The 14,711-nt window shown below is 42.5% G+C and overlaps 1 protein-coding gene across 3 annotated transcripts in view; it reads right to left on the reverse strand.

Moving 5' to 3' along the window:
• LOC138751976 (uncharacterized protein C7orf57-like) overlaps window positions 1–14,711 on the reverse strand; it is an 82,080-nt gene that overhangs the window by 60,246 nt on the left and 7,123 nt on the right. For all 3 annotated transcript variants that reach the window (XM_069915094.1, XM_069915085.1, XM_069915104.1), the window contains exon 3: window positions 9,407–9,601. In XM_069915094.1, the coding sequence (XP_069771195.1) occupies window positions 9,407–9,601 (195 nt within the window). The remainder of the gene's footprint in view (window positions 1–9,406; window positions 9,602–14,711) is intronic.

Here is a 14,711-nt window from a genome sequence, read left to right on the forward strand (position 1 = left end):
CGCCTGTGGCATGGGTGAGCTGCCACATTACCCCCCTGAACCAACATTAGGAGGTGTGGAGTCCAGGGCCAACACCTCTTTAGACCATTTGGGTGGCTGACCTCGTCAGGGTGGGGGTGGCAATCACAGGATGTTCCAGGTCTAGGTGCGCCGACTTGAGGCAGTCAATGGTGAAGGTCTACTCACAGCCACTCACGTTGAGGACCCATTTGTTCCGTTCTGAAGCATCATATTGTACAAGCCCTCGTACAGCTGCTGACAGTAAGAATCAGTGGTAAAAGTTGATCATGCCCACAAAATCCTGTCGACCCTTGACTGAACGAGGCCTGGCAAACTGGCGTATTGTCTCAACTTTCGGCGACAAGGGAACTGCTCCATAACGGTCATTGTGATGCCCAAGGAAATTAGTGACTGACAGACCAAACTGACACTTCGCAGGGTTTATTGCCAGGCTGTATTCACCAAAGTGGCGGCAGAGTTGGCGTAGGTGCATCAAATGCTCTTGTTGCAAGTGGCTGGCAATCAGGATATCATCACAGACCTCACAGAGTCCATGAGTTGCTGGAACATCTGTGCCACATTCTTGAGTCTGAAAGGCATCTGCAGGAACTCAAATAGATTAAACAGGGTGATGAGGCCCATCTTGGGGACATCACTGGGGTGGACAGGAACCTGGTGATACACACAGACCAGGTCAACCAGGTCAACCTTGGAGAGGATGTGTTCCCCATGCAAATTGGCCGTAAAGTCCTCAATGTGTGGGATTGGGTAGCAGTCGGCCATGGTGGCATCATTGAGCCTTCTGTAGATGCCACATGGCCTCCATCCTCCAACCGACTTGAACACCATATGCAGCGGAGAGGCCCACAGGCTGTCTGAGTGTCAGACAATTCCCCATCTCCTCTATTTTCCTGAATTCCTCCTTGGAGAAGGAGTATGTCAGGAAGGATGCTGCATGCCCAGGCATGTTGAGGCAGTCCTTGGGTGGGAATATGGTGCTGTCCACCATACTTAGGGGCATCAGTGAAGAACTGTGGCATAATAATGGTCGGGAGTTCCACTAGTAATCTGGCAAATCTGTTGCCTGACAAAGTCAGAGTCGAAGTGTGGGTCTGGTAACTTGGCTTTGCTGAGCAAGGTTTGGAAGGTCTTGGCATTCACTGGGCACCATCCCTTGAGGTCCACTAGGAAGAAATCTGCACCCAATAAAGGTTGATACACTGCTGCCAGTGTAAACAACTAGGTGAGATGGCTGAAACGGAACTGTAGTGGGATGGTTCGGGTGCCATATATGTGAATACTGCTTTTGTTGGCAGCAGTGAGCTCTGGTCCTGACTTCCCGGCACTGGTGTCATGGCTCAAGGGGGAAAAATGCTAACCTCCACTCCTTTGTCTATGAGGAACTTTCACCCAGAGTGTCAGTCCCATAAGTAAAGGAGGCTATCATAGTGGCCAGCTGCCATAGCTATTAGTGATGGCCAGCCCCAGCGTTTCCTGGAAAAGAACAGGGTGGGTGGCAACGGTGGGCTCCTGCACCCCACTTTTGGTGGTAAAAATACCAACGTTCTGAACTGGGGTTGCTCCCTGCTGCAGGCATCACTGGCTTCATTGGTGGCATGGGGAAGGCCCAGACCTTAGAGTGTGACACATAAACTTGGTCGATGGAGGTCCCACCATGCTGCTTGGTGTACCACAGGATATCTGTGCAGTCCGCTACTTTGCGTGGATCACTGAAATCATCGCAGCGATGAGGAGGCAGATATCTTCTGGCATCTGCTCAAGAAAGACTTGTTCGAACAGTAAACATGGCTCATGGCCATCTGCTCATGCCTGCGTCATGTTCATGAAGGTTGATGACAGTCATCTAGGCCATCCATATGGAGCAACCGTGCTGTGCGGTAATCACAGGAGAGGGTAAAAGTGTGGATCAGGAGCCCCTTGATTGTCTCATATCTGTCCACAACTGGTAGCTGGTGTAGGAAGTCGATGATGCGGCCTGCTGTTTTCTGGTTGAGTGAATGTCCACATAATAGTATTTTGTGGCGTACAAAACGATTTGCCTGATCTGGAATTGGGTTTCAGCCTATTCAAACCAGACCTGCAGCTGTGAGGTTCAGAAAGTCGGCAGTTTCAGTGAAACTGCATTCTGCGTGCTTGGGTCAGTCATCGTTGGGTCCAAATGCCATGTGGACTGTCGGGGCCACCACTGTAGCCGCACTAGGCTCTCAGCGAGTGAAAGACCATGCAGTTGAAAGAGAACTGAACCAACTGACTTTAATAGAATTTTTGCACGCATTTAAATCCCACAGAACCTGATGATGTTTGCGACTCCTGGGACCTTTATGACATCAGACTCTACACCATGGGCTTTCCCTGTACCCGGAGCTCTCACAGTCAGATCTGCCGCAGACCTGGCCGTGACTCCGTGAGCCGGTTTGCCTGTTGCGTGGGCAAGTTGCCACAATAGATATGGTAACCTATGGCCATGTCCTCCTTTGGAATGGCCACCCTACCTTGGACACCCTAGTGAGTGTTTAAAACTCAACCCCCTGGCCATCCTAAAATGCACTAGGGTTGACTGGAATCTACAAATATTGTCACAGAAAAGTTGTGTTTCATCAATATTTGAATGGTAAACCCGCAAGGGTCTGTTTAAGATCAAATATGGTAATGAGCAATAAAGCATCTAATGAATTCCTTAATTAATTAACAGCCATGTCTTATTAACCTACTCTGCATGCAATTTCCCCTTTTAACCAAAATAATCTCCTTTGGAAAGATTAGGCAAAATGTGCTGCAATGGTCTTGCTTGTGTTTTTTTATGCAGTGGAACAGAAATGTGGGCTTGATTGACTTTTAGACACTCAATTTTCTCCTCCAGGATTTCATCACCATCTCCAGTTCTGCGGCAGGCTTTTGCAAGCAATTCAATGGTCCGCGCATATATATGCAGACATACAAAATCATTGATCCAAACCATGGTCACCTGAACAGACTGATTAGTTGAACTGATTACACATTCCAGTAATCCACATTGTTTAAAAATTTCATGTATTGTAATCTTATGAACATTGTGGATGTAATTAATTTTCTGTATGGTTTCCAGAAGAGAGCAACTAGTCCTCAAAAAAAAACAGCTGTTATAATGTCATAGCCACGATGGGCACACATTTACAAATGGATCTCGCCAGGGATCAGAACTTGCTCTAATGTTTATCTAAAATCATCCAGGTAATCCAGTTTTGGACTTCTATTCCTCTAATCCAACGAACCGATCAGTGGCAACAAATTAAAAGCTGCTCAATGTATCCATTTCATCCAACTTCACAAACTGAATAACAAACCATCTTACCTTTGACACAGAAATCAGGATGATCCACGTTTCTCAGTAAGCCTGTTCTGGAATTGTGCACCCTTACTTTGCAGACAATTGGTAACATAGTCAAAACAACATTAACTATGCAAATGATTGAAAAGAAATGAATTATAATTCCGTGATCTTCCACATTTTGTAGAGATATATTTTATTATCTCCTTCCTTGTGGGAACAATACCTCCATTACAGTGGATCAATTCTGCCATCTGCAGGCTGAGAAATCACCATGCAGTTTTATTACAACCCTGCATTGATCAAGTTTATTTTTCATCCGATTGTACCAGTTCTTCTTTGGCTTGGCTTCACAGACGAAGATTTATGGAGGGGTAAATGTCCACGTCAGCTGCGGGTTCGTTTGTGGCTGACAAGTCCGATGTGGGACAGGCAGACACGGTTGCAGCGGAAAATTGGTTGGTTGAGGTTGGGTGTTGGGTTTTTCCTCCTTTGTCTTTTGTCAGTGAGGTGGGCTCTGTGGTTTTCTTCAAAGGAGGTTGCTGCCCACCGAACTGTGAGGCACCAAGATGCACGGTTTGAGGCGATATCAGCCCACTGGCGGTGGTCGATGTGGCAGGCACCAAGAGATTTCTTTAGGCAGTCCTTGTACCTCTTCTTTGGTGCACCTCTGTCACGGTGGCCAGTGGAGAGCTCGCCATATAACACGATCTTGGGAAGGCGATGGTCCTCCATTCTGGAGACGTGACCTACCCAGCGCAGTTGGATCTTCAGCAGCATGGATTCGATGCTGTCGGCCTCTGCCATCTCGAGATGTTAGGGATGAAGTCGCTCCAATGAATGTTGAGGATGGAGTGGAGACAACAGTACATATGTACATCCATTAGATTAAATATTCTTAATGAAAAGTAGAGTCATGGAGAGTTGTTTTAGCAGTCATTCATCAATCTCACTGGCCTGGGGAAAAGCTGCTTCTCCACCTGGTGGTTCTGGCTCTAATACTTCTGCGTCTGTTTCTCAAAGGGAGTAGCTGGAAAATGTGGTAATGTAGGGTGGTAAGGATCCTCACTGATTTTGTGAGTCCTCTTTAAACAATGATCCCAGTAAATCACATTGATGGGGGGTTGGGGGAAGAAATGCCAGTGATCCTTTCTGCTGCTTTTACAGTCCTGTGGATCGACCTTTGATTTGATGCTCTACAGCAGGGGTGGGCAACCTTTTTTTAAAAAACTCACATTCCACCTAAATAATCCCTATGCCATCGGTGCTCTGTGATTAGTAAGGGATGCAAGTGGGAAGATTGAGAATCGCTGCTCTAGACCCAGTTGTTACTGAAATATTTTGCTTGTCATTGGCCCATTTCCTTTGGAGTGCACATAATGAGTAAATGAAGTACGATTAAAACAGTGGCTTTCAAACTTTTTTTCTTCCCATCCACATCCCACTTTAAGCAATTCCTTACTAACCACAGAGCACCTATGGCATAGGGATTATTTAAAGTGGAATGTGAGTTTGAAATAAAAAGGTTGCCCACCCCTGCTCTATAGCAACTGTACCACACTGTGATGCAGTGACCAGGATAATTTTGATAGAGCTTCTGTAGAAGGTTGACACAATGGTGCCCGCCTCAGTCTTCTCAGGAAATGTAGCCGCTGTTGAGCCTTCCTGACAAGTGAGGAGATGTGTGTCCAGAATGGTCATTTCCTAAGTGGACTCTGAGGAACTTGGTGCTCTCTACTCACTCCACTATTGAGCTGTTGTTGTGTCGTAGAAAGTGGTCTTTATTGATCCTGAAGTCCACAACCATCTCTTTTATCTTATCTACATGGAGTCTCGGGTTTTTACTCTCTCACCACATCATAAGATTTTCCACCTATTCTCTGTTGTTGCTGATGAGACCACCTACTTCTGTGTCATCTGCAAACTTGATGACCCTGTGGGAGCTTGATCTGGCGATGCAGTGGTGGGTCAGTAGCATGAGCTCAGCGTGATGGTGCTCAATGTTCTGCTACCGTCCAGGACAGACTGCAGTCTTTCTGTCAGGAAGTCCAGACTCCAGTTTCAGAGAGGGGTGGTGAGCCCCACATACAGTCTCATATCGTACACTCTTCCACTGCTTTGTGAAATGCTGGTCCGTAATCCCCCCACCCCCAAATAATGCCATAACTCCACAGTTCCTTTGAGGTTTTTTTTTTTTTTTTTTTTTTTAAGGATTGGAATTCACTGGTTTGTGGTCAGTATGAAATAGCCTGATTTCTTCTGGGTCTCGTACTTCTGCCTCTACACAGCTCAGATTAGTCTACAAATGGAAAAAAATACAAGTCTGACAAAGAAAATGCATGAAAGTAAACAATATTTTGTAATTACTGACATGGTTAGGAATCCAAAAATACATCCCATTTTTAAAAGTTATGAACAAATCACATGCAAACACATGGAAACTGATAGTACTCAAAGCTGATCAGCAAACTCCAAGACCTGGGACCCAACACCCACTGTGTAATTGGATCCTGGATTTCCTCACCTCCAGACCACAGTCAGTGAGGATTAGTAAAAACATCTCCTCCACAATCACCATCAGTACTGGAGCACCACAGGGCTGTGTTCTTAGCCCCATGCTCTACTCACTTTACACCTACCACTTAGTGTGGCTTAATACAACAATAACAAATTTGCCGACGATACCACGGTAGTGGGTTGTATAAAGGATGGGGATGAGTCAGCGTACAGGAGGGAGAATGAAAACTTGGCTGAATGGTGCACCAGCAACAACCTTGCACTCAATGTCACCAAAACTAAGAAGCGGATTGTTGACTTCAGGGAAGGAAAGGCAGAGGTCTATAATCCAGTGATCGTTGGGGGAAATCAGAGGTGATGAAGGTGAACAAATTTAAGGTCTTGAGGGTCACTATCTCAGAGAATCTTTCCAGGACCCAACACACCAATGGCATCGTGAAGAAAGCACGTCAGCACCTCTACTTCCTCAGGAGTTTGCAGAGTTTTGGTGTGACACCAGAAACCCTGGAAAATTTCTACAGAGGTGTGGTGGAAAGTGTGCTGACCGGCTGCATCATGATCTTGCATGGGGACACCAATAGCCCCTGAGTCCTCCAAAAGGTAGTGGATACAGCTTAGGACATCACAGGCAAAACACCATCGAGTCCATCTATAGGGAACGCTGCCGTCAGAGGGCAGCGGCAATCATCAAAGATCCACAACACCACAGCACACTCTGTTCCTTGCTGTTGCAATCAGGAAGGGGGTCGAGGTGCCACTAGACTTGCACCATCAGGTTCAGGAACAGCTGCTACCCCTCATCCATCAGACTCCTCAATGACAAACTCAATCAGAGACTCATTAATGGTCTCTTATTGGTGAACTTCATTGATTTTCTTCTATTCTCTCTGTATTGCTCAGTCTGTTTGTTTACATTCGTTATCTGTTCAGAGTTCTTTTTTTTTTGTTTATGCTTTGCGTTGTGTACAGTTTACTTTTTTTTTTGCACTACTAATTAGTGGTGATTCTACTGCACCCACAGGAAAAAGGAACCTCATAGATGTACGATTTATTGTATGTACTCTGACAATAAATCTGTAATCTGAATCGGAAATTGGGTTGCCCTGATCACATTTTGTTTGCATTGTGCTTCAGTTTTAAGGAATAAAAAGGTACAGAAAACCAGTTATTGCAATTCTGCAGAAATGCCTAATTTTACTTCTTGATTCTCCTTTCATTTGACACAATACAGAAGGGTTGGATATATTATACAGGGGTCCAATGGTGGGTAACCCTTTGTTAGTAATTGATGAATACAGTACTTGGCAAATTTACAAAACAGAAACCTCTCTGCTCAATTATCACATTAATCTAAGACATACCACAACCTATCTTGTTCATAAAGTCACAAGATTTTTCTCTTCCCGCACAACTATCCTCTACACCACCCATTCTCAACTAGGGTGGGGGGGCAGGCACCTTTAATGGGAGCCACAGATTGAAATCATAAAATATTTTTTGTTCTTTATGTCGTTGGCAGGAGAGAAGTCCAGAAGAAACCAACTAAACTTGACTGCTTTACAGGGAAGAGGACCCATCCACATTGAGCAGAGTCCTAAGGGGGGGCCACAGCCAAAAACACAAAATGGTTGAGTAAAGGGAGTCTAAGCCCCTCTCAAATGCGTGACTTTTACCTCATTCCGTCCCCCACAACTTCACCCAATAGCTCATCTTCACAAATGCTCTCCATCCAAAAAAAATGGTGACCCATCTGCTAACCCAAGCAGACCCTCTTACTGCTCACCAATATGTCAAGTCTACCCCAGTTATCAATGCTGAATACTGATACCTCATATATTACTGACTCTTCTATTGTCACATGAGCAGTGGCAGCCAGAACTAACTCTGACCCGTCCAACTACTGACTGGTCCAGAACACATTTTCCATTTCTGCCTTTCCCCCTCCACCATCTCCAAAACTTGCTGCCCAATAATCGTAGACCCAGTGTTGGTCTAACCCATTTTCCTTTGTATTTTCCGCCATTACAATCTGTGCAACTTTGATTTTGCAAGGTCTGTTCAGTTGAACACAATGACTGCTTCCTGATTTAATTGTTTTTCAAGTTCTCAGGGGTGGGCTTCTGATACAAGAGCAGCAGAGAAGCCACTGAACCTTAATGTCACAGACATTGTCTTGCAATGAGAACCACACAAGCATTTTGTTGAAGTAGATGCAGGTCACATAGAATTTGTTGTCACGAACATGTCACAAAATGCATGGTTTTGCAGCAGCCTCACAGTGCATCTAAAGCACATAAATAAAATTAATACAAGAAAAAGTCAAAGTGAGGCAGAGTCTTTGATCATTCAGGAATCTGATGGCAGAGGGAAAGAAGCTGTCCTTGTGCCACTGAGTGCTCGTCTTCAGGCTCTTGTACCTTTTTCCCCGATAGTAGCAGAGTGAAGAGGGCATGGCCTTGTGTGGGTGGGCATCCTTGAGAATAGCGGCTGCTTTCTTAAGACATCAAGACAAATCTTTCCTTGTGCAATTTGTAGACACTCTATTTCAACGCAAGGACATGGAAGTGATGATCTAGAGAAGGACAGAAGTTTGGATTGTCTGCCAGGCATCCAATACCAGTATGTGGTGAAGCAAACTCCACTTCCTCTTGATTTGCCCAGACTGAATAAGAAACTCATGAAATGTGATTTACCACCATATTGTCTGAGCACCAAGTGGTTTGAATCATTTTTATATTCCAGTTGGGACACCAAGACCATCAAATGGTTTAGTCATACAGCAGAGAAGCAGGCCCAGCTTGTCCATGCTGAACAATCTGCCCACCTGCTTTAGTCCCACTTGCTGCACCCCTCCAACCCCCCCTCCCATCCATATAATTATCCAAATGTTCTTAAAACACTTGCTTAACCTTGTTAGTTCCCTCTAATAAACTTCAATATATCCTCTCAAATCTTTCAAATAAATTTCTCTTTGTTTATAATGTTTCTTAATTATAGTTGTAAACGTGGTTGGCCTATAAAATTGGAAAGTAAAGAAAAACCTCTCAAACTGGGTTTCAAGTGCAATATGTTTAACAAATTGATCACAATTAAAGGTTTGGCAGAAATAATGAGGTTGCAACTTGAAAGAATGTAATTCTAATAATTGTGTACAGATTAAGAAAAATTTGGATGGGTATATGGAGGTAAAAGGTATGGATGGTTACAGGCAGAATGCAGGTCAGTGGAACTAGGAGAGTACAAGTGTTTTGGCATGGCCAAGAAGGGCTATGATGACCTGTTTCCATGCTGTAATGGTTATATGGTTATTAAAAATATTACAAAATGTAACTGATGATGAATATTAATTTTTGAGGAATGAATAAGTTCAATGCTTTTTGACAATTCTTCAAAAATTTAGAAAACATTTAATCCATCATCCATTCTCAAATAACAAAGGCTCTTTGCCAAGTGTGTGAAGAATCTGAGAATCATCATGAGGTTCTAACTGTGGTAATAAGCTAAATGAAGTACAACTTCTACCTGGGTTGAAGCTTTAAAGAAAGCGACATCCCTTCTTACCTGTCCTGCCTCCTTTTTTGGCTAACTTTACATAATCCGAATCCGTGTCCCTAATCCACAATCTGCGGCTGTTAAAGGTGATCTCCTTGTGAGGCTCCGCAAGGTCACTCAAACCTGGAATCTGGGAAGTGGGTGGAAGCAGCACTTGACCCTTTCCAGTTTTGTTTGGTTTCTGAGGAATATGGTAAAACCAGTCTGCAAAAGCCAAAGAACATTAGAATGATGTGGCAATGTTGTCAGAATTCTTCTCTAAATGGCTCATGACATATTTCAAACAACTTTATGAACAGCTTTACAAAATCTATATACATCGTGGTGGCAATTTAGCCAAGTGTTTAAATTGGACAAGGTTTGCCCATCAATCAAATTAATAATGTACCCAAGTTAATTAGAAAGGAAAAATTGGCAAGAGTTGAATTAGAAAAAAAAACATGGAAATTTGAATTAAGAGGAATACAATTTACCAAATTTCAAAAATTATTATAGAGCAGCACAATTGAGATTTCCCTCAACTTTTTTTTCCCTAGAGGGAGAATTTATATAGAAATGAATAAAATAGAAGATAAATATATTATATATAAATGGAATGATAATTTGTTTATTGGAGTTAGAGATACTCCTTTGTTGAAGCATCTTTTTAAAATATGGAGTAAAATACATTTGGAAATGGGAATAAGACATTTTCAGATACAGGTACCAGTAATGATACTGAATCAGAATCAACTTATTCCTTTTACAATAAATATATTTTAAAAAATATTTAGTTAACAAAGGAATTAAGACGATACTAGATTATTTTCATGGTACAACTTTAATGACATTTGAACAATTGAAAAGTAAGTATGGAATACAAAACAATGCAATATTTCCTTATTATCAGTTAAAGGCATATTTAAAAGATCATTTGGGTCCAGATTTGATATTATCGGAACAAAGTCATTTGGAACAATTAATCACAGATATAACTATTAAAAAGTTTATTTCAATCATGTTTACAACTTTGTAAGAAGGAATGCATACGCCAGGTGTTCTAAGTCAAGATGGGAGAAAGATTTAAAGAACTTTGTCAGGACAACATGACTAACACAATTAATGTCCAGTATGATATAATTTTTTACATCAACTATATTTTACTCCACAGAAATTAAGTGAATTAAATTCTAATTTTTCAGATCAATGTTTTAGATGTAATAAAGAAATAGGTGCTTTTTTTTTAATATTGTGACAGAATATAGATATGTTTTGGGGAGATAAATTGGGGCAGGTAAACAGTTTAAAACAGATCTTATTTAAAATACTGGAGCTCTGCTAATGCTAGACGTATCAGCCCCAGAACCTTTACAAAGGCTTTGGAGAGTGCCCAAAAGACTTCACTAATGGATTCTTGTTTACAAAAGGCAACAGATGAAAGAACTTGTCGGAGCCGCAGACTGTCTGCAGTGGAACTTGCTGTTCTCAGAGGGTCATGTGGTTTTTCAAGCAGAGAGAGAAAAAAGCAGGCGCTGTGTGTGTGAGAGAGAAATCAATTCTACAGTTTTGCAGCAACTGGGACTGGGACAGGACAAGCAGGCAAGCTTGTGGAAAACCCCATTTTGGAAGACGGGTTGTGAGTGCTTAGTTCAGCCTGGTCAAAGCCCTTGTGGTTCATGCAAGAGGTGAGGTCTGGCTGTCTAATGTTTCACTTGGAATAAGGAAAAAAAAAGGGCACTCTGTGGTGACCTGAAAGAAAGAGGTTATCATCTGGAGAACCCTGAGAGGGCAAGTTTTGTCAACAAGACACTGAAGTGGATGAAGATGGATGTAAATCAGTTGTGGGTGTCCTGGAACAACAAATCTCTCTGAAAACCAACAAGAACTTTCCTGAGCGGTGACTATTTACCTCTCAAGCACTAAAGCCTGGTGAACTTTGTAAATGTTAAATTCTGTGCACAGTATAAAAATCGCCTGCAACCAGTGAACTTGGAGTAATGAGAAGTGAGATTGGACTGTGAATCAAAGAACTTTTCTGAACCTACACACACATTACATACACGCGCTTAGAATTAGAAGGGGGTTAAGTTAATAACAGATAAGTTAAAGTTTGATTCTGTTTTCATATTAAAAGCAACTTTTGTTTAAGTAACCATTTGTCTTGGTGAATATCTATTGCTGCTGGGTTTTGTTGTCCTCTGAGCTCGTAACAATGTTCTACATGGGAATGTTCATAATTAAGACCCTTTTGGGTAGAATTGGGTTTATTCTTCGAAAGAGATAAAAAAGTTCAGTTTCCTCAAGATCCAATTTTTTTTTTTAAACTTTAGAAATATTTTGATACAGAATTTGTTAAAATAGCCCTAGCGGAGGCTAGAAAATGTGTCAGATTGGTATTTGGGAATGAGTAGATGGCATACCAAAATAGGTAGTTGTGAACCACTTGAAAAGATTACAGGTAATTTATGTAATAAATTTGAAATTTTTCAAAAGATTTGGAAACCATATTTTCAAATTGTAGGAAATGGGTTGTAATTGCCCAACCTGAATCTTCCGACTCCTAAAATTAAGATAGGTTTAGATTTTATTTGATAGGTTTAGATTTTATTTGATAGTTTTAGTAAGTTTTAACTTAAATAATATCCAGATGTTCTCTTTTTCTTCCTTTTTTTCCTCTCTTTTCTATCAGGCTGTTGGGGAGGAAGGGGGAAAATTTAAAATCACTATGCATTAATTTTTAATGCTTTTGAACAAGAAATTCATGTATACATTTTAGTGCATATGTGAAATTAAATAACATATTCAAAAAGAAAATATACCTAAATGTAGCTGTCCATCAGTCGTTTTTATTTTACCAAAGTTGTTATACTGCTTTAATTGGGTGAAGTTTCGGTTTTGTCTGCTCTTTAAGTTATCTATTATATGAGCAAATCAATTCTCCTGTACAATCAAATGTTCGCTACCAGGCTGCCTGTCTGATTGAGGGTAGCGGCCAGGGCCATGTCCGAAGTGTCGCTTTCCACTTGGGAAGGTATACTCTCATCCACTGCGTGCATGGCAGGCTTTCACTATGTTGTTTAGGAGGTAGTTAAAAGCCGTTTGGGCTTCAGCTGAGAGGGGGAAAGTAGTGGCTTTTGCTGGACAAAGAGATCGGGGATGCTGGCTCTTTTCACCAAAAAAAAAAAGCACCCTTTGCCAGAGCCATTAGAGCAGAGGAAACGGTAGCGGGAGCAGTCAGTCCTTGGAGGGGCTCACCTGGGTGAGCGAGCTCGCTGGCTTCGAGATTGCTGTTCTCGATCTTGGCCCGTTCCAGTGAGTTGGCCAGCTCGACGTGGCTAGCCAGGTCCTTCTTACCCGACTTGAGCAGTCACTGTCTCATGCACCTCGAGCCAATCCTTGCAACCAGAGGGTCCCGGATCTGTTCTTCCTCACTAACGTGGCCCGTAGCTGCTTTGTACCTGCACTTCTTGGCAAACGATCACAGATCCAGCAGGTAGTCATCGATGGACTATCCTGGCCGCTGGTGGCGCAGAGCGAGTCGGTGCCTTGCTAGGACCTTGTTCTGCGACTTCAGGTACTGAGCCTTCAACACCTTGATGGCAGCGTCACATGTAGAGCAGTCCCTAATGACTGCATACCCTTTCGTTCTTTGTGGTGTTAAAGTTACTGCCAACTATCAGCGTATACATTATCTAGGTCTTCCTGCGTGCAGGCACAGGAGGTTTCAGGAGGTGTGAAAGGAACTACGCAATTCATCAGCAAAAATTCCAATTTCTGACCTGATGAAGAGAAGATCTTTGTTACAGCAATTTAAGATGGTCATGCTTGGGACATTATCCTGAGGATTTTCTTCCATGTCCTGTGGCTGAAAAGATTGATTTCAGACACTTACAATCATCTTCCTTTGGGTGCGGCATGTTTTCCCTTTAATGCTGATTTACCAGGGCTCTTTAATTCCAGATCCAATCAAAGGTGGTCATTCTCAACTCATCTCTGGAATCCAGTTCTTGGGTCTAGGTCTAGGATTGTGATCCAGAGCCAAGAGCTCCTGGTGAAACCCAAACTCAGTAAGCACGCGAGTGCTGATTGACACCTCCTGTCAACGATACTGTCCATCAATTATTGACTGATTGCACTCTAAATAACAATGTCTGGATTGCATTTCTCCCATTACAGGCAATTTTCCATCCTGTCAGATAGATTGTAATTAAATGTAACCACTAGGCTAAAGGTGTAACTCGTTCTGGAGTGTAAATCCTTTGTTTTATATCTAGTCCCATAGCTTTTGTTGCATCCAGTATTCCCTGAATGTGAAGTGAATCAATTTCTGGAGGATCCACAATAATTCATAAGCATTTTAAGGGATTAAAAAATGCAATTTGTTGTCCAACTGCAATGCTCTCTCTCTGCCAAATTTAAGGATGCAAATAGAGAATTTTTAAACAACTATCACACGCACAATGCTGAATCTTAAGTGCCATGTAGCATGGAAATAAGCCCTTCAACCCACCTATCTAGTCTCAACCATCCAGTTGACACTAATCCTATTTTATTCTGCCCGTATTCCCAAGAACTCCACTCCCTCAATCTCATAAATCTACCACTCACCACGCGCTGTTGGAGCAGTTTACAGTGACAAATTAAATCTCTGACACCAGAGGATCTGGAGGAGTAACGTGCAGTCACAGGGAGAGTGTGCAAACTCCACACTGACAGCACCAGAGGTCAGGATTAAAATCAGGTCATTAAGGCTGTGAGGCCACAATCCGCTCAGCTGCAATTCTGTTCACTGAAAGGAAACCACGTTTGGCTTTCTGGAGTGGCCATTCTCGGACTGAAATCAGAAAATATTATTTATGCTTTTTTTAATGCACTCAGTAGGAGAGAAGAACAGTAGAAACAAACTGAATGACTGCTTCACAGAGAAGGGGGCCCATAAACTTTGAGCAGAGTCCTCAGGGGGCCATAGGTAAGAAAAGGTTGAGAATGGCTGATCTAGAGTGATCAAGCAAGATACCATATATATTTTTCCTAAAAGATGTTTATGTCAACTGGTATCTCCCAGAAAGCATTTGAAACGTGGCTAGTGTAGCAGTTAGTGCAACGCCTTTACAGCCCCAGCATCGGGACGAGGGTTCAAATCCCGTGCCGTCTGTCAGGAGTTTGTACATTCTCCCTGAGTCTGCGCGGGTGTTCCCCAGCAGGAGCGTCACCAGTTTCCTCCCACTTTTCAAAATGTACCGGGGTTGTAGATTAATTAGGTGTAACTGGGCAACACGGACTCACGGGCCGAAATGGACTGTTACTGTGCTGTACATCCAAATTTAAAATTTAA

The sequence above is a fragment of the Narcine bancroftii genome, chromosome 1, assembly GCF_036971445.1.
Source record: "Narcine bancroftii isolate sNarBan1 chromosome 1, sNarBan1.hap1, whole genome shotgun sequence".
Taxonomy (NCBI): Eukaryota; Metazoa; Chordata; class Chondrichthyes; order Torpediniformes; family Narcinidae; genus Narcine; species Narcine bancroftii.